The sequence below is a fragment of the Catharus ustulatus genome, chromosome 4, assembly GCF_009819885.2.
Source record: "Catharus ustulatus isolate bCatUst1 chromosome 4, bCatUst1.pri.v2, whole genome shotgun sequence".
Classification (NCBI taxonomy): Eukaryota; Metazoa; Chordata; class Aves; order Passeriformes; family Turdidae; genus Catharus; species Catharus ustulatus.
In genome coordinates this window covers 66451511-66476543 of record NC_046224.1, presented here as the reverse complement: position 1 = coordinate 66476543, position 25033 = coordinate 66451511, and the positions used below count along the sequence as shown (strand labels likewise).

The following is a 25033-nucleotide window of genomic DNA, read 5'->3' as shown; positions in this document are numbered from 1 at the left end:
TTACGTGAGCATAAACTGGTTAGATTACTTTGACTTCAAAGTATCTACTTTAACACTGATTTAAATAATCTGTTTTGATCTTGCATTGTATGTGCACTTTCCAGAACTCTTCCTGAAAAAAAATACAGATTCCTCCAGGTTGGAATGTTGAGGGGGTGTGTATTTTTGTTTTGGACTAATTAGGAAGCTACTCTATAAACACTATTTTATTTTACTACTTTTCAGTTTCTTACATTAGTATCTTATTTTTCTCTTCAGTATTTGACTACATACTTTTTAGTAAACATTTAATATTCATTAGCTGCAAAATACTTTATAAATAGGGCAGAAGAAATTGCATAAATAATGTGGTAAAAATAATAAAAAAATGTATTTTTAAACTGAAATCAAATTGTTTTACCTTAAACTCATTAGAGGCTACATTACCCATAGTTGGTGAATTTGGTTGTATACATCCCTCAAGTTTTTGTCAGGACAGAAGTGATTTTCATACCTTGTTGTTATTGACAGATCAAAAGAAGTAGTTTCTCACCTTTGGCTCCCCAGCTCCCTGCATTAACTCCAAGAAGAACCATGAATGAAGAATGATTTGTGTCTGCTGGAAAGAGACTCCTGTCAAACCAGTTCTGTGCTGCAATAAATTCTCTGCAGACTCTTTCACCTACTCTGTGGATACACTTCCTTCAAAGTTACAGATGCAAATATATCCTTCTTGAATATTTAATTAAAAGTTACTATCCTATGCAAAAGGTAAGGCCTGAATCTAGTACTTTCAAATCCAAATTAATTCTCCTTTTAATTTCTCATTCTAACCTCTTTTGTTTTCCAAAAAAATTTCTTCCCCCATTCTTCATCCCTTTGCCCACATCATGCTTCCATCACAGAGAAACAGCATTTACTGTGTGCCACCTCACCTTCCCTTCTCTCAGGAGGGCTAAAGAATTCTTTCCAGGTCTTATTCATCCAGGCGATGCGGCCCATGAATCATGCTACAGTCTTTTCTCACATGATGAGCCTTGAGGTTTGTGCACTGCTGCACAAACAAGTCCAGGCAACCCTCTGGCTTTGAGGATGAACACTCCTGCTTCTGTTGCCCCCATGCCAAGTACACCCTCCTTGCCTCAACAGCTGTTCAAGCCCCAGAACACCCCCAGGACCACCAGGAAAGCAAGCACAAGAAACTCTTCATAACAAGCAAGACCACTCTGCTGGTACCTGGAACAGGTTCCTGTTACACACCTCAGTTTTCAGCTGCTTGCTAAAGCCCCATGTGCTGCACTCCACAGGGAGTGGATCTCTATCACTTCTCCATTTTCACCCACTACATGTCTCCATTGTGGAGTAGCCACAATTCAAGAGATTGTTCAGACCCACCTATTTGTTTTTTCTTACTCATTCTAAGTTCCAATATGAATAAAGTCACACTCCGCCCAAACCCACTCTACTACTCTAAAAGCAGGGCAAATTCTCACTGAAAGACAGAACGACAAGGAAATTAAGTATCTGAAAATGTTATGCAGTAGTATCAGGAACCACCAGAAATGAAACATTCCCCAGTTCAGGGCTTTGGCCAAAAGGTAACTTCAGAGCCTTACATGCAGCCTGCCTGAGGAGACACACAGCACATCTGTCACTCCCTCAGGAAGAGGTGTTTTGCCACAGAAATGTTGCAACCAACAGCATTTCAGAGGGACCTTAGTGCACAACACCAGAGCAGTGCTGTCCAACTGGGTGACACGAACATGCAGCCAAGAATTCTTGGAGAGACATCACCCTTCCCAGCTAGGTAAATAATGGCATGAGTCGTTATTTTGAGGTGCTACATTTTGTACATTACACAAACAGGACATTGCAGAAAATCCCACCACACAAGTGGATTTACAGTTTTGAACAAAGCTGTCCAAATGCTCATGTGACATTCTTGAAACAAAGCAATTCCTCCCACCAAACCTCAGCATCAGCAAAAATACCAATTTCTTCCTCCTTGGGATCACTTCTAGGAAAGACACAAAAGGAGAGAGAATGGCCAAGTTATGACCCAGTGAGTCTCATTTTATTATTGAGGGATTAGCAGCACTTAGGGAAAAGCCACTGTTGGGAGTCTTTGCTAGCTGATTTGAAGGGAACTGAAAAACAACAGGTTTCACCTGCTGACACAGCTCAAAAGGATATGGCCACTACAAAAAAACTCCACCACAAATAAAAAAGCAGCTGTGGATGTGTAGGTCCTGAAGCCCCACAGGTGATGTGCCACCCAGGCACAAAAGGCAGACAAAAATCTCTGTGTTAACCACCTGAACCCGGACAGGCCTGTGAGTGCTTTCATGATTCTGAACTTGAGGAAAATCCTTTACATCTGCTGTGCTGCCAGAGCCCAGCACACTCCAGAACAGCCCAGGCCATTCCAAATGTGTTCCATGCCTTGCAACAGCACTCACTAGCACAGAACAGACATGCACAAGTATAAGCCACAGAATTAAACCTTGAGTTCATCTACAGTTTCTACCAAGCACCACTCCAAAAGCTCAGTGTTCTTCTTAAGGGAGGTATTTAAACAATTTACTGACTGAGCAACAAACCATAGGGGGAAGAGCTCTCCTTAACTGGGAATGACAACATTATGGATCAGCACACTGCAAAATGTACATCTCCACACAGGGACAGACATATATGGGCAAATCTCCTCAGTGCCACTATCTAAGCAGCTCTCCTGAGGCTTACCTTTCAAGTCTTCACCTGGTAGAAAAGAGGTACACTGTCCTATTCCTTGTGTGACTATCCCAAAGCCACTCAGCAGGACTTCCCATGATGGGCTGTTGTGGATGTGTGCTCAAACACAAGCATGGTCTTACCAGCTACCACAGATTTTCTCTTACCCAATTTCAGCAAAAGAAAAAATTTCTCTTCTAGCAGTCTTTATGGCACATTCAAACATGAGACAGCCAGAAAAGACCTGACAGAAACTTTTCACTGAATGCAATCTCATAGGAATTTAAATTTTGTGGGCTTTTCCCTTTTTTGTTTACAATTTCTTTGCCGCAACATTTCGCTTACTTTATTAGGCCCTGTAACATTACAGCCCAGAAAGATATTCTATTAGAAAAAGGCATAAAGAACCAAGAATCATGTCTCTTTGTTGATACTAGATTTCACTCCGTGGCAAAGCAAAAGGGAAGAACAGAGAGCCCACTCCCTTCCAGGGAGACCACAGCAAGCACTGCCAGACAAACTGATGCATAAAAACAGAGAACCAGAGATTCCCCATGTCAATCCAAACCTCACAGCCTGCAAACCTAAATAAGAACTCATTCTGAGCTTTTAACAAAGACTTTAAAATGGATGAGACTTTTGGGGCCTTATAAATGAGCTGAGGAGGGAGGAGTCATTAATAATGGCACCATGGAAGAGACAAGTGTAGTACATCACTTTTCATCATTTGAACCACTGTCCCTGCAAGAACTCCTGGATATTCACCCCTTTAGAACACGGTTCAGTCCTGGCTATACAAAAGCTTTGAATAAGGCAGACAGAAATTTTGGATGTGAAGAACAATTTCCAAGATCTCTACCGCTGCATATAAAAATTAGTAATTTCTATTCATTAGCCCAGCCAGAAGAGTTTCCTGTGTGAACAATTTTGTTTAAGAAGCTGCCATACCATTCTGTTGCCTAAAGTCGACAGAATTTCAGCCTTAAACTTCTGTTTTACAGGGCACAAGCTTTGCCAAAAGCTAAATAAAGACGTGCCATGTGAAATCTGCATCAACTGAGATGAAAATAAGCAGGGCAGAAAGCTTAAGAAATCCACCACGGTTTAAGAAATTAACTGACCTGCAAGAGCCACAACATCCTGAGCTTACTAGAGCACGGCAAGCGGCGTGAAGTCATTTAAACGGAGAAGGGAGGCGTCAGGCTCAGGATCTCTGGAGAGCGTCTGACAGCCGCACAAGACCGAGCATTGGCAAGAGGCACCAAAAACCGGCTCTGTTTCCATCCCACAACACACGGCACGTACTTTACACTTGGAAAACACAGCGCGGGCTGCTGCGCGCGGTGCGTCTGACCATGATTCTCCAAGGGCATTTCAGACAATGGAGCAGGGGCCGGGCCCGGGGGGCTGGGGCAGCAGGAGGGCCGGTCCGTGTGGGCGGCACACAACAGGTGCTGCTGCTGCTGCTGCTGCTGACGGAGGAGCGGGCGCGGAGCCGGGCCGGGCTGCGCTCCCCGGGGGCTGCCGGAGCCCTCCCGCCCGCCCCGCCCCACTCACCGAGGCCGCTGATGTCGTGCCGGAGCCCGGCGCGGCTCCGCTCCTCCGCTATCGCCCGCAGCATGTGCCGCAGGGAGCGGTCGGGCTCGCCGTCCGCCTCCCCGTCCCTCCGGGCACAGGCCATGCTGCCGCCGCCGCCGCCGATGAGCTCATGTCAGGCCGCCGCGGAGGCGGCACCCGGCGCTCCCGACACAGGAATGACCAGGAGCCCTCCCGGTCCTGCTGCCCCTCGGGACCTTTCCCGGGCGTCGCCGCCGGCCCCTCCCCGGGACACCGCGGTCGCTCCCACCGGCGCTGCCCGGCCGCGCTCCGCCGCTTCCTGCTACTGCGGCCGCCGGGCGGGACCGCGGGCCGGGACCCGCCCGGGCACGCCCACGGGGCGGATCTGCCGCCGACGTTATCCCGGGAACCCATCGGGCCTCCCTGGGAACGCATCCTGCATCTCGGGAAACCCATCCTGCATCCCTGACATTGACCAGCATCCCTAGGAATGCATGGGGCCTCCCTGGGAACCCATCCTGCATCCCGGGAAACCCATCCTGCCTCCCCAGGAACCCATCCTGCATCCCTGACAGTCCATCCTGCCTCCCTGACAGTCCATCCTGCCTCCCTGACAATCCATCCTGCATCCCCGGGAACCCATCCTGCCTCCCTGACAATCCATCCTGCATCTCTGTCATCGACCAGCATCCCGGGCAACTCATCCTGCATCTCGGGAAACCTATCCTGCATCCCTGACATCGACCAGCGTCCTGGGAAACCCATCCTGCCTCCCTGGGAACCCATCCTGCATCCCTGACAATCCATCTTGCATCCCGGGAAACCCATCCTGCATCTCGGGAAATCCATCCTGTATCCCTGACAATCCATCCTGCCTCCTGGGAACCCATCCTGCATCCCTGACATCGACCAGCATCCCGGGAAACCCATCCTGCCTCCCTGGGAACCCATCCTACATCCCTGACAATCCATCCTGCCTCCCGGGAAACCCATCCTGCATCCTAGGAAACCCATCCTGCCTCCCTGGGAATCCATCCTTCATCCCTGGGAACCCATCCTGCATCCTGGACATTGACCAGCATCCCAGGCAACCCATCCTGCATCCCCGACAATCCATCCTGCATGCCTGACAATCCATCCTGCATCCTGGGCAACCCATCCTGCCTCCCTGGGAACCCCATCCTGCCTCCCTGGGAACCCCATCCTGCCTCCCTGGGAACCCCATCCTGCCTCCCTGGGAACCCCATCCTGCCTCCCTGGGAACACCATCCTGCCTCCCTGGGAACCCCATCCTGCCTCCCCGGGAACCCCATCCTGCCTCCCTGATATCGCCTAGCATCCTGGATAACCCACCCTGCATCCTTGACATCAGCCAGCATCCCGGGCAGCCCACATAGTCCTGCATCCTTGATATCTAATGACTGTCTCTGGTCAGGCTTTCTAGACACCACCTTCAGGATCCTTCCTTCTCGCTGTGTCCCACAGATCTCTCTGCCCACCCCACTGATGTCACAGACAAGCTGCTGCTTCCTTCTTGCTTTCCTGTCCCTGCGGGGACAAAACTCAGCCTGAGTTGTCTGCTGAAGCCTCTACCAAGATCTAGCACCTCTTCCTTAGCATTAGCACCTCTTGTAAAAACCAGGAACTGGTGATTCCAGGGAATAACTCAACTTGTGCTACAGAGATTGGATACCACATCCTCCTGCTGCTGGTGGGGGTTGTCCACAGCAGATTCCAAAAATGGCCAAAACTTCCTCAGAAACTTATGATTTTTCTAAGCCACGGTTGGAGAGCAATACCACCACCTGCTCAGTTCTCCTGCAAAAAATTCCCTCGATATTTTTTTGTTTATAATATTTCTTTACCCTCTCCTTAGTTCCTAAAAATACTGTAAAGGCTTAGGCAAAGTATTCTCTCTGAATGCCCATTTTAAAGTTGGTAGGCCTTGCAAGTGTTGGTGGGGAAAAGCAAAATGGTCAGAGGACTTCAAACATGAGTTGACAGCCTTTAAGAGTTGGGCTTTTTACTACAGCATAATAACAAAGGAAAGTTTTCACGTACTGCATGTGCTTCCTCCACAATGGCATACTTCTACCCCATATTGCAAATTTCAGTTTCCTGTCAGCTTTTGACGCCAATAAGTTAGCAACCAGACACTTGCTGAATGCGATTTACAGTCATGCACTCGTTTCCCATTACACCAATATAGATGAGTATTTTTTGTGGAAGGCCCTTCTGCTGAATTGGACAGAGGAGAGAAATTTGAAGTTGACATAGCATTTTGCGAGTAAAATATCTAGTCCTTTCATGAAGCTACACAAAACAAGGACATACAATCTGAGGACTTAAGCACCTTTCCCCTTGTTAAATCTGACAGTTCTTTTTCTTGGAGAGAATGAAGTTTGCAATCACATGTTGGTCCTGTAAATGCATCCAAGAGTTATTTATCCCATGGGGAAGAGGAGCAGAAGACTGTCCTGGTACTGTTACCCTCCAAGTTTTTCCTGACATTGTCAGGAGGAACAACTCTCTCTGCTGGCAGAGGAGTGACAGTCTCACTTCCCTCACATCATGCTGTACTTACTAAAGATTGGATGTCTTTCCCCTGCAGATTGCTCCTGGAACCAACAGCTCTGTCATTTTAGGGGCACAAGGGAACACTTGTGTCACCAGCCAGTGGCCAACATTGCAGCAGTTTCACCAATCTCCAGGAGTTCAGCCTCTCTCCTCTGTCCTGAACACTATCCCTAAAGTTCCAGTCACTCTGCTTTAAAAAAAAACAATCAAGGAAAGCTGCTGCCCTGTCCAGCCTTTTATAAAGTGAAAAGGTATTCCTGCCCCTTCTTAGCTCCCCACCCTACCTTCTATTTTCTCTGGCTTCTATCAAAACACACCCATGGACAAAAAATGCAGCTGTTTTCCTTCTTGTAGGCTTCTTTAGCCAAACATACCTCCTAGTAGATCACAGCGCTTGATCAGAAAACACAGGAACAAAGCTTGTTTTCTTAAAGGGACTACTGATTAAGTACCCTCGAGATTAGTTAGAATCCTAGAATGCTAATTGATTTTGGTTTTTAAGGGTCCCATGGTACATTGTAAAGATCCCATGGCACATCTGTCTAGCCAAAGTCTTTACAGACAGGGGGCTTTGTGTCTAATCTTTATATATTAGTCCTAAAGGTCTTCTTTATCAACACTTAACACCATTTTATCACTATAATAGGCACCAAGAGCACTATCTAACCATACAGGCTCTCACTCAAGTCAATTACTCCCAAAATTCTTTATATCTCAAAGGAATAATGGGAGTTATGGTCCTAAGGGCTCTAGAAACCTTAATGGCCCTGATCACCCTCACCTGGGGCCTCCTTCCCTACCCTGGCTAGGATCTCTATTTAAGCTCAGCCCTGAGGCACTCCCTACCGCCTTACCCTCACTCCTGCCTGCCCCTGCCCTTGGTTGGAGTGCTGGCTGCTGTTCTTCTGGCCCTTGAGCTGCAGGCTCAGCTTAGCCCCAGACCTGCCTACCTGCCTCTAGACCCTGCAGGCACCTTTGGACCTGGTCTCTGGTTTACCCTGTTCCCTCCATGAGGTTCTGTTACACTGAGCTGTGGACCCCAAAGGCCCTGCCAACCTGGGAGTGTCTTTCCACGGAGTGTTTTAAGCTGCACAGTGCCCTGGCAATAGATTCCTGTGCTTTCTTATGTAATAATGCACTTCATGTCCTGATGTAAAATATGCCTATTGATCAACAAGATGGGTAGGCTTTGGGGTAGGGGCTGGGCTGAATTCATCTTTGTACCTTAGGATGTGTGTTTTATACAGCAGAAGGGTAAATTCAAAGGCCTTAGGCTTATTAAAAGTATCTAACTGGCTTAATGTTGTGGGGTGTGCTTTTTGCACCAGTCAATAACAGTCACCTCTGCTATGTGAAAGTCATGCCAGTTATTCATATGAGGCTATATTTTTCTTACTATATTTATTTTAGTAGTAGCTAATTATGACAGCCTGCAGTGTGTGCTGTTAAGACCCCATGGGGTGTGACCATCTAATGGTGAAAATGAGTTTGCAAGTTAGCAAATATGAGCTTATTGAATGCATTTGAGTGTTTATCAAATGGCTGAGTCCTAGATTACACATACCTGGCAGTCCTGACCCTGGCAAACCTGTGTGGCTCCTTACAACCTGTCAGACACCTCCATTACTTGAGCATTTCAAGCTCTTTATGTGCATAAACTACTGCAAGAAGCATTGGAAGTTCTATTCAACCCATTATGAATATGCAAAGTATCCCCATTTTTCTCATGTGTTCCTTTACTGATAATAAGAAATTATGATTAAATTATGATTAATAAGAGCTATATGTAGCAAATGATTGTTATATCTAGCTTGAAGACACAGGGCATGAAATGCAGGGTTTTTTTAGGAAGAGATTAAGCAAATTAAAAATTCTAATCCTTTTTTAGTCTCAAATTGGGATATTACCATCTTTGGCAGTCTATTGTTCTGCTGAGGGCTTGCCTATGGCAAGTTTATATGCAGTTTATATGATCTGTGTTAAATTGGCCAACTTGAAAGATAATTCAAAGTTATTTCTAGAGCTTCCCTGTGTTCAGCACAGACCTGATTTTGCTCCCAAGATTAAACATACAAGTTACTGAAAGTTTTATGTACAGAATGTTACAAGATTTTTTTTCTGCTAAAATAGTTCTTTGGAGGTGGATCTCTGAATGCACAGCAGAATACTTAAGGGGCAATTTTGAAGTTAGAGGTGTTCTATGTATTTAGTTTTCTTTTGCTCTTCCCCCTTCCTTTGTACCAGTCTTGTTACCCCCGCTCCTACTTTCATCTGTTAATTGCCATGGGTTATACTGAATGGAAGCCAGAAATGCTCAGCCTTGCACAGTAGAAACACATCTGAACTTGTATGTAGAGCGTTCAGCCCAGACTGATCTCTCTGCTCTTCAGCCAAAACCACTGAGCTTCTACATCTGGGCCTTTTATCCCAGGTTGTTCCTGTGCTGTTCCTGAGAGGATAATTATCTCAACAGGAGTGGTATATGAACTGTAGCCTTTGTGATAACAGACTTCTGACATTTATAAGCCACTTACACAGAATTCATGTCTCATTGTTTTTCTTGTGCTGTACTTGTACTCAGAAACCCCTCATCACTTATGAACCCACTCCAAGCTCTTCACCACCTCAGCAGGTCTGAAATCCACATAGAAACTATTTTTTCCCATAACCACGCTCTTGGATAGAAGGAAATGGGGCAGTCCCTTGAGAAAGGCAAGATTCTTGGAGGAAAGAAGCCTCTACCAGGCTAAGTAGGGATTTTCACTCAGGGTATGGGATTCTGCTGAAAAAAACGAACTGGGTGGATGCTACCTCAGAGAGCAGAGGTAATCAGAACTTAGCACAGGCCAAGTATCTGCTGACAAGTCTGTCCCAGGGAGTGATACAGCATTGCTTTCCTTGGTAGTCTTACTGGATGCCAGTATATTGCTAAATTCCTTGACATGTTACCTTCCCCTCTCTCACCTTTATGTACCTGCGCTCTGGAGCCTCTGTGTGTTACAGACTTTGAGTTCATGGGTAGCAGTTGCTAAAGAAACATTCACCACCTCTTGGATACAGGATTCCAGAACTGAGAATGTGTAAGTCTGCCTAAATATCACCTGTGTCCTTTGAGAGGGCAAATCTGGTGGAAGAGAATTGGGTGGAAAGGCCAGCAGGGCTCAGTGATGTGAGCCAGGGCTGGGAGGTGACCTTGTGGCACACGGAGCCACGGCTGCCGGGACTGTGTGTGTTTGCCTTCCGCTTCAGGTGCTGCTCAAGGCTTGTGCAAGACCTGTTTGTAACCACAAAGAATATACTTCAGCCTACCTTGAAGAGAAAATCAAATCCCAGCAACCAGTAGCAGAGGGTATAAAATAACCACTTCTCCAGAGAAGTGATCAAATAATTCAAAGTTTATAAAGAATGCAACGATTAAGTCCTTAATTCTTTTGGGAAAATATGTGTGATTACTTTCTAAAAATAAACTGACTTTCCAGAATTAATTTCTAAATAATTATGTTGTAATTTGGAAATGAGTTTTTTTAACTCTTGAATTAGTGTGTACACCTCTAGAAGTATAGAGGCAAAATAAAATCTGAGTGTGAGTAACAATTCTAAGCATGCAACTAGTAATGATATAGTCTCTTTTTTTCTTTTTAGAAATGTCTGAACAATAGAAGTATCTAGGTATTTTTAAAATATCCAACCAAAACGGTGTTTGAAAGTTTACAATTTTGGTAATAGTGTGATTTTATTTTAGTAGTTTTAATGCTATATTAATTACACTATAATGTATAGTTATGTTAGTATCTCAGTATTAATGAGCATCAGTTAATATTTTTAATAACAGACAAGATATGAAAGAATCTGTGGGCAGAGAGCAAAAGAAATTGCGTTTTCCAGAAGATCTGCTTTTATAAACTGGGTTACTCCAATGAATGACTCAAGCAGCTGCTCCAGATAAAGAACTTGGTGTGGCAGGTTTTTTTAGATTCATATTTACTTAAGCAAACATTCAGTAGGTCAACTACACTCAAGACAATTCAAGTAACCTTTGGAGCTCTGAGCTAGGTGTAGAAGGTGTCTCTGCCCATGGCAGGGGATTGAAACAAGATGAGCTTTAAGGTCCTTCCAAGTCAAACCAGTCTATGATTCTGTGATCTTCAATAATTTACCTCTGAGATTTTTCTCTACAGATTACCTGGCTGCACTCAGGTCTGAGAGGCTCTCTCATATAATAAAAATACTTTTTCACCTTTACAAAAGGTTTTGGTGCTCACATCAATATATATAAATAAATACATGAATTAGGGAAATCAAGTTTCCAATCAGAGAAATGCTTTTCCACATTTAAAAAAAAAATAATTTTTCAGGACAACTTTGAGTGGAATTTAGCCTTATTGACTAAATCATGTAAAAGGAAGTGGTCAGAGGGTCAATAAGGTCAGGAGTCATCTTGAAGGTTTTTTTTATAAATTAACTCCATATTTTTTCTGCCTGCGTAGAATAGAGACAGCAAATCTATCTTACAAAGACATCAACTCATTTGCTTGTGCAGGAAGCTCAATCTCTAGTTTTGTAAGAGAAGTTGTGTTCAAGTTGTAAAGCAAACAAAAGAAATTGAAGGCTTAAAGTACAGGAATTTCACAACTATAAGGCGCACTAGATTATAAGGCGCGCTTCTGGGTGTCGGCAAATTTCTTGACTTTGTCCATATATAAGGCGCACCGGACTATAAGGCGCACTTCTAGGTTCAGACCAAAATTTTAGTCAAAAGGGTGTGCCTTATAGTCGTGAAATTACTGTACTATTTATGTGTAAATGAAAGTATATTAAATGTTGCCCTTTTCTCTCAAGCCAAAACACAATAATCTCATTTGGTCAGAGGTGGGGAGAAAGAAAACCAGTAAAACAGGAATTTTATTCTGAATATGGTTCTCTAAATTTTACAGCGTATTGGTTTGGAGGATATGAGTTGCGATGACGTGTACTTTCCTGCAACCAGCTCAGGGTGAGGTAGGCAGCCTTTCTGCACACTGGCTGAGGCATTAAGCCCACATGGTTGTTTCCATGAGATCTTCCTTTTCCACCTGTGGTGAACTGAGTAAATGCAACTAGCTAGGGTAGCTTAAATTGTGAAAATGGTCTCAATTATTTTGTGGTTTGTAAAGCATTTATTAGTGCCCAAAGTGATTGTTACACTTTCAACAAATGCTTTTATAAATCATGTGATCTGCTATTGCAAAAAAAGATAGAAGTTATATCTGTATGTATTAAACAGGAAATTTATGATCACTTCAAATAATCCTTTTTCTTATCCAGTTGAATTACAAACAATTACCTCCTGAGTTTCAGACCATATACCTTGACAGACATAGATTGCACATTTTGTATATTATACGATGTTTTATGTACAGCAATGCCTGGAAAACATGTATTGTATCTGAATCAACTGACAATGAACATATATTTACTAAAATTGAGCAAGTTCATCCTGACAAGACAAAACATTAGAAATAGATAATAAGTCTGACTTAAATCCTGGTAAGGCCTGGATATTTCCAGAAGTCCTGGAAGGGTGTTGTGTGTTTTCCTCTCTTGTGACAGTCTCTCCTGTTAAAGACAATTTATATATGTGTAAATCTTAACTGAGCTTGTGGCATCCTTTAACAATGCCTAAAGAAATCCCCAAATGGTACTTTAGAGGGAGTGTGCATGTTAGAAGTGAAAGTTTCTGTACTGCTTGTAGTCAAACTTACTCTGTGCTGCAAGGCATCAGGAATGTCTCAGCAGGACGAAAAAGTAAGACATTTGAAGGCTTGAGGTGCCCAGTGCTCCTCCTTTTAGTGGCAGGTCGTTCCCTGGCCAGTTGCACACTCCCACACTGTCCTGGGGAATGCTGATCACACTGGTGCAGGTAGAGCAGGACGAGATTGAGTCTGAAGCCAGACAGTTTCTGGGTGTCCCCAGGCACAGCACTCCTTCATGTACTGCTGTTCTTCCTCAGCCAAATACTTTAGACAATAGATTTTAGAAAGTTCTCCCCAGATCAGTGTAAGAGGTAGAGACACCTGTTAGATTTAGGGAGCTTATTCTGTTCTTTCAGGCAGAAGGCTTTAAGGTTTCCTTTCCTCAAGCAATTCAATGAAAAAGAAGCAGCTAAGGAGCTTCAGGAGGTGGGATGTATCCTTCCACTGAAGAAAGGCTCTTCTTAGCATATTTAAAAATAAGCTGAAGAACACCAATTTGAATTTCACAGTTCTAATGGCTTATAGAACACCGAGGATTACTGGATTCCATGAATTTAGGCAGAAACTTTTCACTCTTGAAACATGAATTTGGTTGCTAAGGCCAAAGGAAAGGCTGTATTGCAAACATCTCTTCCTCCTTCACAGCTGTCTCTCAATCCACCCAAAGCGTGGTTGTCAGGAAAATCCTTTCTCTAGTCAGTGTTGCATGTCCGGAGTGCCACTAAAAGAAAAATGCCATGCATTTAACCTTGAATGCCAGAGTATCCCACATCTAGATGCTCTAAATTATGCTAGGTCTAAGTACTATGCATGGACAAAAGAAAAGAGTCCTCTTCTTGAACACACTAGTTATTGCTTATGAACAAAGTTTTAGAAATCAAATGTCAGATGGCTTTCAAAAATCACATATGGCAGCAGTCAGATAAAGAAATTGTTATAACGAAAGCATCCTGAACTGTCAGATCTCTTCTTTAACTTGGATGTCACCCGACATTTCATTATCATAAAAATCTGCTTTCTATAAAGCTGGTTATGAGCCTCATTCCTTGTTTTGTTTCTTTTTCCCCATTTTTCCCATCCTCCAACCTTTTTGTCAAATCTAGATGAATCCTGCAATTCAGGAGGAAAAGGAACCCTGTTTACTCAGTAGCTCAGGCTGCCGACCTTTGAAATGTTTTTACCATATTTTTGCTAGCAAACCAAGTACACCTGAGATTAGCCTTGAACTGTGGCAATGCCTAGGGTTATTTTTACCTAGCACTTGGCCCTGTTGACCCTCAGTCCATGGATCCAATCTGTCCAGGTCCCTCTGCAGAGCCTGCCTGCCCTCCAGCAGATCTACACTCCACCTAACTTGTTGTCATCCACAAATTTATAAAGGATGCAATTGATCCAGGCATCCAGATCATCAATAAAATATTAAATTAATCTGGCCCTAATAGTGAGCCCTGCAGCTTTTCCATACTTCTAATATATCTGTATCTTAATTTAAAAGGACAAACCTAGTGACAGAAAATAATCTGGCTTCTCAGTCCAGCAGTGGAGTAGAACTTGGCTCCTTCCATTGCCAATAAGAATGTGAAATGGAACTGCATTATTTCAAGGATATAAAAAATAGCTTTACCTTGCATTAGGTCTTTATGATCTGGTCAAAGGGATAAGTGACACTAATGATATCTGGCAGCTCCATCCAAATGTTTCACTCCTCTCTGGAGCCAAGAATGGATCAGTTAATCATGCTTCCAAAGCAGTTGATAGGAGTGCTTAAGCTATTTATCATTCATTATTATCCATGTCTGTAATGAGGAAGATTGAGAAATGGAAGAAATGAGCACAGCACTTGTGATGATAATGGCATTGAAGTGTCTTACCTATTCAGGAGCAATCCATGATACCTGACTGATCAGATTTTCTGTGTTGGCCCACTCCTTAGCACTTAATATTTGAGAGAAGAGAAATAATTCCAGTGTGGTTATATTCAAGAAGCAGTGTGATAATGGGATTAATTTTTTGTGCCACCTATAGTATCTACTATAGTTAAGAAATCAAACCAGTCACAGAGCTACTGTTAAAGGCAAGATTAAATAACAGAATTTCATGTGGCTTCTGAGCACTTTAAGTTCTGTAGATTGAAATAGTCATCAAGTCAACTTGGCCAATGTAGTATGATGGACCTTTAAGAGATTTTGCAGTGTCTTCAATTACACGCTTCAGTGTTTTAAATGCAGGATTGGATATGTCAAAAATCCTGAAAGTTCAAGGGATAGATCTTATTGACTTTGCAAATATGGACTCAGAGAATTCAAGTGATTTGAACTTGTCAACAGGATGACAGTAACTGGGGGAAAAGTGGCAGAAATCTCTTTGAAGAGCAGTGACTTGTTTTTACCTCATATAAGAAAAAATGACATCAACTAGAGTTCACCTGGTTCTAGCCAAACAAAAGTAAAACAGTCCCTTTTGTGTTCTTCATAGTTCCCACCCAAAGTCCTTTGTTAGTGATGGTGACAGAGCCTCCTATGCACAGCCCATATGTGCAAATACACTTAGAATTGTTTAAGGACACTGGTTTCTTGATTTCCACATGCAGAGGGGCCAGAGGACATATGCAATAGCACAACATGCCTCCTGAAGCTGAGCAGAAATCCTCCTGTGCTTCTGAATTCAAGTGTTTGGTTTGTATCAAGAAAAAGAAATTTGCCATGAAACACTTGCCTTAAACTCTGAAGGTCTGAAGTTTTGACTCTGGTTCCTTGTTCTATTTTCTGATTCTAAATAGGCTCATAAAAGGCTGCCCAAAGCTACATAAAGAGGAAAGCAAACTTCATCAGTCAAGATGGTTCAACACCTGGGAGAAACATCCAAAATTCTGAATATGGGCTATGACAGTTAAGAGATTATTCTCCCTTTAATTTCTCTATATACAAAGACTTATGGGATTTCTATGCCTGTTTATCATGTTCCTGTGGAAATATGAAGAAGGACGAGTAAGAATTAGGAAGGACAGTCAACTTCCTAAACTTAGATAAAAATCAAATCTCTAACATATTGTGGCTTGTACATGGAGTTCACTCCACTACAGAGCCCTGTGGCATTGTTTGGCCAGGGTGTTTTAAGTAATTCAATGCCCAAATATAGGTCAGGATTCAAAAAATTTATTTTAAAATTATTTATTTTGAAAAAATTACGCAAAGTATCATGTTAGCTCTGGTTGCTGAACTCTGAAAAATGTTGGTCATTGCTTAATGACCTTCAGCATTATCGAAAATATGGTTAAATTTTTGGCTGACTGAGAATTCCATTGATTTATAGACATAACACCCTTTTTGCATAAAAGTAAAAAACCTGCATGCAAAAACATATACTGACTTATTTTAATTTCTTCAGTGGGATGGTACAGTAGATACGGTTTTTCTTAGTCTCTATGCTGTAATATAATCAACTATTTCGATAGAATTATGAAATAAATCAGAGAATTGCTAATAGCTGCCATTAGGTGAATCTTATGTGAAGATTACAGCAAATCTAATCAAATAAAATGGATATAATAAGAGGCAAAATGAAAGAAAAATGTTTCCTTCCTCATGGTAGACAGTTGTGTGTAGTGAAAGCTCTGCTGAAGACAGGTTGAGTGGATTGCAGAAAATACTAAGATACTTTATAGCAGAGTTTATATAAATTAATCTATCAAAGTCAGCAGGAAGCTTGGGGAAGTATTGATAAGAGCATGAGAACACAAGGAGTGGCACATTTGATGTTCTTCTTGATCACAGAAATAGTCAACTATTGTTCCTTCCAGACCTTTAGATGCATTTTATAAATAAACAAAATTCCTTAAAAGAAATATTCATTCCTTATCACATCAGTATTTGAGTCAAATATAAATAAGCCCACAACTCTGAATTTTGGCTCTTTGGGAGACAGTAATTTCCAGTATGTTGACAGAGAAATGTATACTGGTCTGCGGTTTCCAAACAAGTGAAATGAATCACAGCACAATTTTTCATCTTTGTGCATGTTTTTTGTTAAGGAAGGCTGACAGAAAATAGCAACAAACAAAAAATGGCTGCAATATTTATTCTGCATTGGTCAAGGAACTGCATAAGAACAGTGCTGGATCTGGCTTAATAATTCTAGCTCCAAGAATTCTCTATGTCTACAGTATACAATAGGTAAAAATACCACAGGTACCTCGAGTAAATTGGTTCAGATTAGATGGTGCTACAGGAAACTCTACCTATGCAAATTCAGCTGAACTTACTCTTGGCTAGAAGCTGCTCTGCATGCATTTCACCGGAAAATGTAGCTCAGCCTGTGCAACTGAGAACTGCTCAGGCTTGGACAATATTTATTTTACTGAGGAGAACAATGGCTCTACACATTTTGTCATATTAGCTGCTTATAAATCCAGAATTTACAACATCACCAAGAACTGAGATCAGGACTTGGCCAAAGTTATTGTGGGTAAATATATTTTAAAAGGAGAATTTTAATCTTTTTCTATTCTGTAAAAATCAAAGCAAGCTGAAGTTAATGTGCTGTCTTGGTTTTGCTGCTGAAATGGGAATGCCAGCTTTTCCACTCTCCTCACTATCCAGCTTCCAGATGTGGCTGCTTTCCACAGATATCTTTGCAGGGTATTCTAAGCCCAGCCTGTGGGCAGCACAGGAAATGCTTCTTCCTGCTCTGATATTCCTGTTATGATAAGCAGCCAGAGCATCAGAGTGTCTACTGACAGGCACAGTGCACTCCAAGCATGGCTGGAAAGGAATTATAGCACATGGCTCTGCAGCAGTTCAGCTACCACTGGCCTACCACAATTAAGGCAGAAAACCAGCCATACTGGGCTTTGGTTCTGTGCTGTTCTTTCTAATTTCTGTGTGTGCAACAAAATGAACCTTAACAACAGAGCCAGAGCTTTTCATCTTAGAGGTATTGCACTTTTTCAGTGGTGAGACCCTCTTGTTATTGACATTTGTTTTAAGTCAATATCTTGGCTGGACAACAAAAAATGCAATGTCTTTGAAATGATTTCTTCAAAGTTTTCATGTATCTATAGAGTGACTGGATTTTAGGAAAAGCCAGAGAAGATATAAAGACATATAAATGCGTACTCATCCCTTTTTATTATTCAGTTGTTTTAGGATTGTGTAGAGAACTAACTAGAAGGAATATTTCTGGTTGAGAAAGTAGGTATGCATCAAGTAAACATCTGCCTGGAGAAAAACTCAGCTGAAACAAGTCTGAACTTTTTGTGCCTAGAAAAATGACAAAAAATACAATAGATGTGAAAAATATATAGTTCTTGCTTTATTATGCAGATATTCCACATGAGTGTAAATTTTTTTGTGAGACTTTCTGTGCCTAAGCCTTTCAACAATTGAATGAGTAAAGGTTTTGAAGGCTGCATTCCCAGCTGGGATGTATTGGCTAAGTAGCAATGGAGCTGTGCAAGCCTAAAGTGGTAAGGATGTGTTAGTAAATATCATAAATCTTTAATAAAACTACCTTGTATAGATATATTGGATAGTCATACACTATCTGCTTTTCATGGCATGCAGTGCACTTGGGTTTTGGCTGTTAATGAAGGTGGAGTGATATTTCACAGCTGAATTTCTAAGAGGCTTATGAAACCTGAAAGAATAGCTATAGAACAACACATTATTTCTGAAATGAAATTCCCATTCTATTGTAATCACATATTTCATTTTGTGGTTCTCTGATCTATGGCATTCCTAGCAGGACCCACCGCACTGTAATACTGCTGGAGAGGTCTGTCTGTACCACAGCAAAACTCAGCAAACACATTAATAAATCAAAATAGCATCAACTGTGCAGTCCACATCTGTATACACACACAGAGGTTTCAAAAAACAGGTGAGCTCATTACTCTCAGCCACTTCCTTGCTTTACATTTTCCCTAAAAGGTGATGCAGGACTTGGCACTTCCCAATTAGCGAAGTGGTCTGTACAATTCTGCTTTCCCACAGGCTGCTGCATTCTGTGTGGCAAGCTTTGCTCCATGCTGCAGGGGGCCAAGACAGCCAGGTCTCCAGGGCAGCTTGTTCATTCACAGGGCACAGGTGAGCGGGCACAGGAATGTGGGCTGAAAGCAGGGAGCAGTTTGGGTCTGAAATGACCATGACTAGGGAGCTGCACATGTTTCTTCTGGTCTGTGCAAGGTCCCAGCAGCCTGGCATGTATCCTTGTGCTGTGCTTCCTTCTTGTTACCATCCTGGTTCATTACTGACCAAGTGAAATGCTTCCTTATAGCTGTCACTCTGCATGGCTCTTTGTGGCTCTGTGGCTCACAGGGAGCCTGTGACGGAAAGAGATGCGGTCCAGAGCTGAGGGACTTAACACCGCAGCAGCGCTGCCTCTTCTCACCCCCTTACTCCACAGTTATAAACTTGTAGACCTTCGACACACCTCAGTCCTCACCCCATCTCAGTCCTGCCTACACCAAGTGTTAAAATCCTCTTTGAACCCTGTCCTTTGAACTGGCACAAGGAGCGAAAGGCTCCAGTGAACAGATTGCTGACCTGAACTCTGGCGAACACTAAAGGAATGTGGCCAAATAATTTCACCTTCTGCGAGTTTCTCCTCTGCTAGACAAAGCTACAGTGGATGAAACCAATCAAAGATTAACATCAAAACATATCCAGTCCTTGCATGAAACTACTAAGCCTTTTCTAAAACTAGGAAACACTAGAAGATCTGATTGTAGCGTGACTTATGTAAGCAATGCAAGGTACAGAACAGCCAGAACAAAGTGATGTCACTCATCTTGCACAATGTGTGGTTAAATGTAGGCACTGCGCTGATTTATGGATGTACCTGCTGGACTCTAAATTTAGAGTATGTTCTTGGGGTTTTTATAGGGGCAAACCATGGCTGAAAACATGCCCTGGGATCTTGTCATCACTCCTGCAGGAGTCCTGGTTCTGGCGTCTGCCTGGTCATGTTCAATCCACTAATGATTCGGACTGCATGTCTGTCTGTGTGCAGGAGCTCGTGTGTGTGCTTGCATAGGGGGCAAGGTCTTATTTCATGAACAATATACTCTCTTTCTTTTAAGTGCCTGTATGATACTGCACATTATTAGGACAGGATGATTTTTTATGTGGGATTTATTGCTTTATCTTTATAAATATTAATTGCTCTATCACTGCATCAGATTGTTCTTGTCTAGATGACATTCAAAGTGCTATAATGATTTGTCATCATAGCTAGTGGAAAATGAAGGATCTGGTTTTCACTTTCACAGCCATAAAGATGGAGGTAAATGACTGGAGAAATAATAACATAAAACCCCCCTAGTTCTTGCCAAGAAATAAAAGCAGTGTCTAAGAGTCATATTTCAAGAAAAGAGCTGGCTAGGTGTGTGCTCCCTTTTTATTTGGAAAGAAATTCCCAGATAATGCTGTTTTTATGCAGCTTGAGAAACGTGTTCAGCCTGCTGCCGTGCAGCTTTTGGATGATTTCAGTTTCTATAAAAAGGAGGTGATCTCATCCTCACTACTTAAAGATGCATCACCCTATCTTTTCCCCTTGGCCCAGCACAAAGGGGAACTTGAATTTATGAAGCCTAAAGTGACTATTAAAGGATTGACCTGACTGGCAGTGGCATTAATGTTAACCCCTTCACTTCCAGCCTGTCCAGACTTGTGTCCTGGCACGGAGAGCAGCTGGGAATTGAGATCCAGGCAGGGTGTGTGTGGTGCACTGCATTCCCTCTGAGCTCAGGAATCACTCGTGTGGCAATACCCAGGGCAGACAGTGTGTCCATGCTCAGCTCTAGGAAGAGATGGGGATAGATCACCGCATGTATTCCCTGGTTACACTGTGAGAGAACTGTTAGCTCCACAGAAGGGAGAAATGCTATTTTGGAGGTATTTATCAGCCTGTTTACCAATAGTAAAGTAGAGTTGAAACCCTGAAGCATGCCCACTAGAATTTGATTTTCAAAAGCCCATATTTAAGTCTACAAGAAATGCTTCAGGTCAAGCTATTCATTTGGGGCCAAATACTAAAAGTTCTTCAGGCTCCAGAAACTTCTTGGTGCTAAATTTAATTTGAGGATTTCAGAATTAAATTCAAAGCATTTGCCCTGACTTTCTTTTCTTTTACACATGTGTATGCAACGAGGCAGATTGGTGATAATCTGTTTTACCTGAGCCACCTGCTTGCATTTTCATGACACAACTGTGTTTTTTTGCAAGGTCATTTAGTAAACTTCATCTAATTCCAAAGAAATTTTTTAAAACTGTAGGAGGAATACATACTGTGTTTAGAAAAAAAAAAATTGTGCAGAATGGTGCATTTGATGTATAGACCTTTGTGTATTCTGCAAAGGTTTCTCATGAAGCCTGCCAAAGCCTAAGAGGAGGTGACTGGAATGCAGAAAGGGTCAACAGTGCTGTACTTACAGCATTTCATAGCTAAATATTCAGCTTTCTATACCACTGCTTTGTTCCTGCCTACTGCTGGCAACACACACCTCAAAATGTAATTGGCCCTGTATTTATATTTCAATCCCTTCTATTGCATTTCTTAAGAAACTCCTTGACTTCATCACGTAGTTTTAAAATAAGCTATAGCAGATGACAAGTTGTCTTGAGCACAACAGGTATCCTAACAAGACAGAAAGGTTTCAAAATCCTTCCAGTGCCTTATAGAATTGTATTACAGAATTGTTTGGGTTGGAAGCAACCTTAATCCTCTAGTTTCAAACCCCTGTCATGGCAGGGGGCAGGGACAGTCTTCTTTTTTTCCCTTGTTTCCCTTCCTTCCTTCTTTTATTCCTTCTTTTTATTTGTTGTGGCTTTTTGTTTGGTTTTTTGTTGGTTTTTTTAAACGCATGAATCTTTCAGACTGATTCTAATAAATGCAGTTTAGTCATCTCAGTTTACCTCAGCCAGCACTATGCTTGGAAAGGTTGCTCTATATCAAAATTAATTTTCTCCTGCCTTTAAGCTCAGGCTCAGATCTTGCTGCAAGGTGCAGCACTTCTCATTAGGGGGTATCACTGCTTATGTATTACATCAGAAGACAAACCTGATATGAAAGAGTGATTTCAAAAGAAATCATTTTCTACCATGATCAGTAGATGCTGACGTTACAATTTCATTCAGAGAGGGAAGCTGTGGATCACTTTTGCCCAGGGCCTCTTTTCCCTTAGGTTTCTTATTTCTCATTCCTTATGGAGTTCAGAAGCTTTCCAAGCACTCCCTAAATGCTAAGATTTCACATAGTAGAGAAATAAACAGAGCAATTAAAAGGTACTCAAGTTATAATTACAAATAAAAATACTTTACATTTGAAAAATGTCTTTCAACAAAATCTTTCCGAAAACAATTTTTTTAGGATTAACAAGATCTCAAACATTTCTTAAAGGAAGAAGAACAGTGTTCCCAGTACGGGATTTACTGGTAAAATAGAGCTGCAGTCAGGGTGAAAATCCAAGCTGTGCAGTATGTTCCTGTAATATTACAGTTTAGAAAGGAAGCCATGAGGATTCTGCAAGTTAAAACACAGGCTGGACTGCTGGGAGTAAAACTCTGAATGATCTCAGCTGCTCAGAGTTGGCCAGAGCTCAACAAATGGCAGCTCTGAGAAGTCTTTAGTGACTGAGCAGAGTTAGCAGGCAGGAACATTCTCCTGTGCTGCAGACAAGCTGGAGTGTTGCTAACACTGCAATAAAACAATAGATCCCATCAGATTCCAAGTAAGGCAATCCTGCTGACCCCTTTCTAGGAATACCAGCAGGGAACAGCTGCTCTGTTAAAATCACAAATCACAGAATGGTTTGGCTTGGAAGAGACCTTAGAGATGAGCCTGCTCCATCTCCTGCCATGGGCAGGAACACCTTCCACTATCCCAGATTGCTCCAGGGACTGTCCAACCTGGCCTTGGACACTTCCACAGTTTGGGCAGCCACAGCTTCTCTGGGTAACCTCTGTCATCCTCACAAGGAAGAATTTCTTGCTAAATCAGATATAAATCTACTCTCAGTCAATTAAAAACCATTCTCCTTGTATAATGTAGCTAAATGTTTCCTTTCAGAAAAAAAAAAAAAAGAAAAGAAAAAGAAAAAGGTATGCTTATGGCAAATAAACTCATTACTTGACCTTACTTTTGGGCCTGAAATTTGGATTTTTTACTTTTGCTACAAGCACTGAAATCTAAACTAAAAGTGGATTCTTACCCTCCACAAATTACCCCACTCCCCACATCGGAGCTAGTTCGTTTTGGGGGTTGCTGGCAAAAAAATTTACGAAGAAACAAACTTTGAAGCAGCAAACTTTGTTCAAGTTTAGAAAAAAAAATATATTAAAGGATGTGAAAGAACCAAAGAACAGTCAAAAGTTCAATTTCCAATAGGGTGCCCAAAGCAGAATTCCATATTACTGAAACGTCACTTGTTGAATGTTGTTTTGTCTAGAGACATTTCGACCTATGAAGAACTGGGATTTCTCCTTTTGTGCTAAGTGCAAAACCTCTCTTCAGAGCATTTGGCATTAATGGATTGTTTAAAACCTGGATGAAGAAATCCTGAGACAGGATGTCTCTTAAAATTGGCATCCCATTTTACTGTGCAAATGAAATGCTGTGCTGCCCGAAATGACATAAACCAGGTACACAATAAAAAGCTTCCCGCCGCATTTATCATGTGATTTGTAAAACAGACCAAGTCTATAGCCCAAAAGACTTATTAAAATAAAAGATAAATATAAGAGGAATGGTTTTCCTGAGTGGATTATCCTTCTACCTTTCAAGACAGTCATTCTCAGATAAGCATAAGAGATCTCTGAGATGCTTGAAGCAGGACCTCAGGAGAGATCCTCTGAAAATAGGAGAGATCCTCTGAAAAAAAGAGATTTTTGTGGTTGACCTAGAAGCTTCACTGACATTGAAGAAAAATTGGAAACCTGGGATATAAATAGAGATGGGAAGGTAGCCTTGGGCACTGCCAAAGCCTAAGGCTATGCATACTCCAAGTCCATGGTTCTTGCTTTTATTTCCATTTTAAAGGAAAGTGTAACTCTGACTAAAAGAAGGGTTTTGGTTTTTTTAATTTTGAGGAGTTTTTTGCCATTCAAAATTAATTCCACAGAGCCTGAAAAGTAAGGATGCTATGAATTTCTTTGGAGGTTCATACTCAAAGCCAAAGCAATGCTGCAGGTAAAGCAGGTGGGTGTTTGGGAAATGGGGGCTTATCTTCTCCAAAACTGAAATACCAGTGTGAACCAGGTATTGTCAAGTGCCAGAGGGCAGAAGTCATTCCAATGAATTAGGAGAAAGACAATCAACCACTTCACAAAATCACAGCTTATTTGATGCACCTTGCACTTGACCCTGAATCAGCAATACTATTAAGCACAGTATTCATTTGATATGAGGAAAAGAAAAAAAAATAGGCTATTTCCTCCTGTTTTTCACAGCTTTTCCTCCTTTACCACAAAGTAAGAATGACATTGATGATGCATTTTTGAAAGCTGTTATGAGCTTGTATATCAGAATCCCTATCTGAGGCTCCTGAAGTACACAGCCTAAGGATCAATGAACTGAAGCAGAAGACTCCAATACAGAGCTATTCAAACGACACTTTAGTGGCAGTAGTTTTCTCTAATTGCAGAATCTCTAGAATACATTATGTTACATTAACTGAATAACGATTTTTAAAAATAATTCTGAGTCACATCCTAAAATTATGAATCTATAATAGGTCTGTTCAATTGTCAGTTGAAGAGAAAGCATGAAATTGCATAAAGGGCACCTGAATTTTAAAGATAAAGAGCTGTTTAGTACCCATGAGAAGAGCAGTTTTAAGCTGTTGTGAGCTCTCACATTAACTGAAAATGCAGCTACTCCACAATTCTGGGAATTAGTTCTTGGCCTTCTAGTGCTTATCTAAAGCATAAAAATGGCATTTGCAAATATTTACTTTGTTTTGATTTTATGAAAGTAGACTATAGTCAGAAATTTGACAAATAAAAGAATACATTCATTCCAGCAGTAAGTCTAGTGTTTCTCTGTTTAACATCTCCATCAATGCTCAGGATGGGAGGAAGAGTGAACCCATGGTGGGTTTGCAGATGACACCAAGCTGGCAGGAGTGGCTGATGCACCAGAGTCTCATGCTGCCTTCCAGAGGGACTTCGACAGGCTGGAGAAATGGGCCAACAGGAACCTCAGGAAGTTCAACAAAAATTGTAAAGTTCTACCCCTGGAGCAAAAATTTTAAAATGTATACTTTTTCATTCCAGCTGATAGTGATTAATCAGTTCCATGGGTCCCACGAACTGCTTCCCTCTTCATCAACTGGCTGACTTCATCTTGAATAGCAAGCAGGATTAGAAGAAGCCAGTCTGAGTTTGTATTCCAGGGAGAAGCAAGGGGTAAACCTTTCTTGAAAGATTAAATCAAGTCTTTGCTTACTTTCTGCCACTGCAAGA

The 25033-nt window shown here is 41.9% G+C and overlaps 1 protein-coding gene across 2 annotated transcripts in view; it reads right to left on the bottom strand.

Moving 5' to 3' along the window:
- LOC116995737 (uncharacterized protein KIAA0930 homolog) overlaps positions 1-4572 on the bottom strand; it is a 53231-nt gene extending 48659 nt beyond the window's left edge. For both annotated transcript variants that reach the window (XM_033058652.1, XM_033058653.1), the window contains exon 1: positions 4267-4572. In XM_033058652.1, coding sequence (XP_032914543.1) covers positions 4267-4390 — 124 coding nt within the window. In that variant the 5' untranslated portion in view covers positions 4391-4572. The remainder of the gene's footprint in view (positions 1-4266) is intronic.
- Between the last annotated feature and the right edge of the window lie 20461 nt (positions 4573-25033).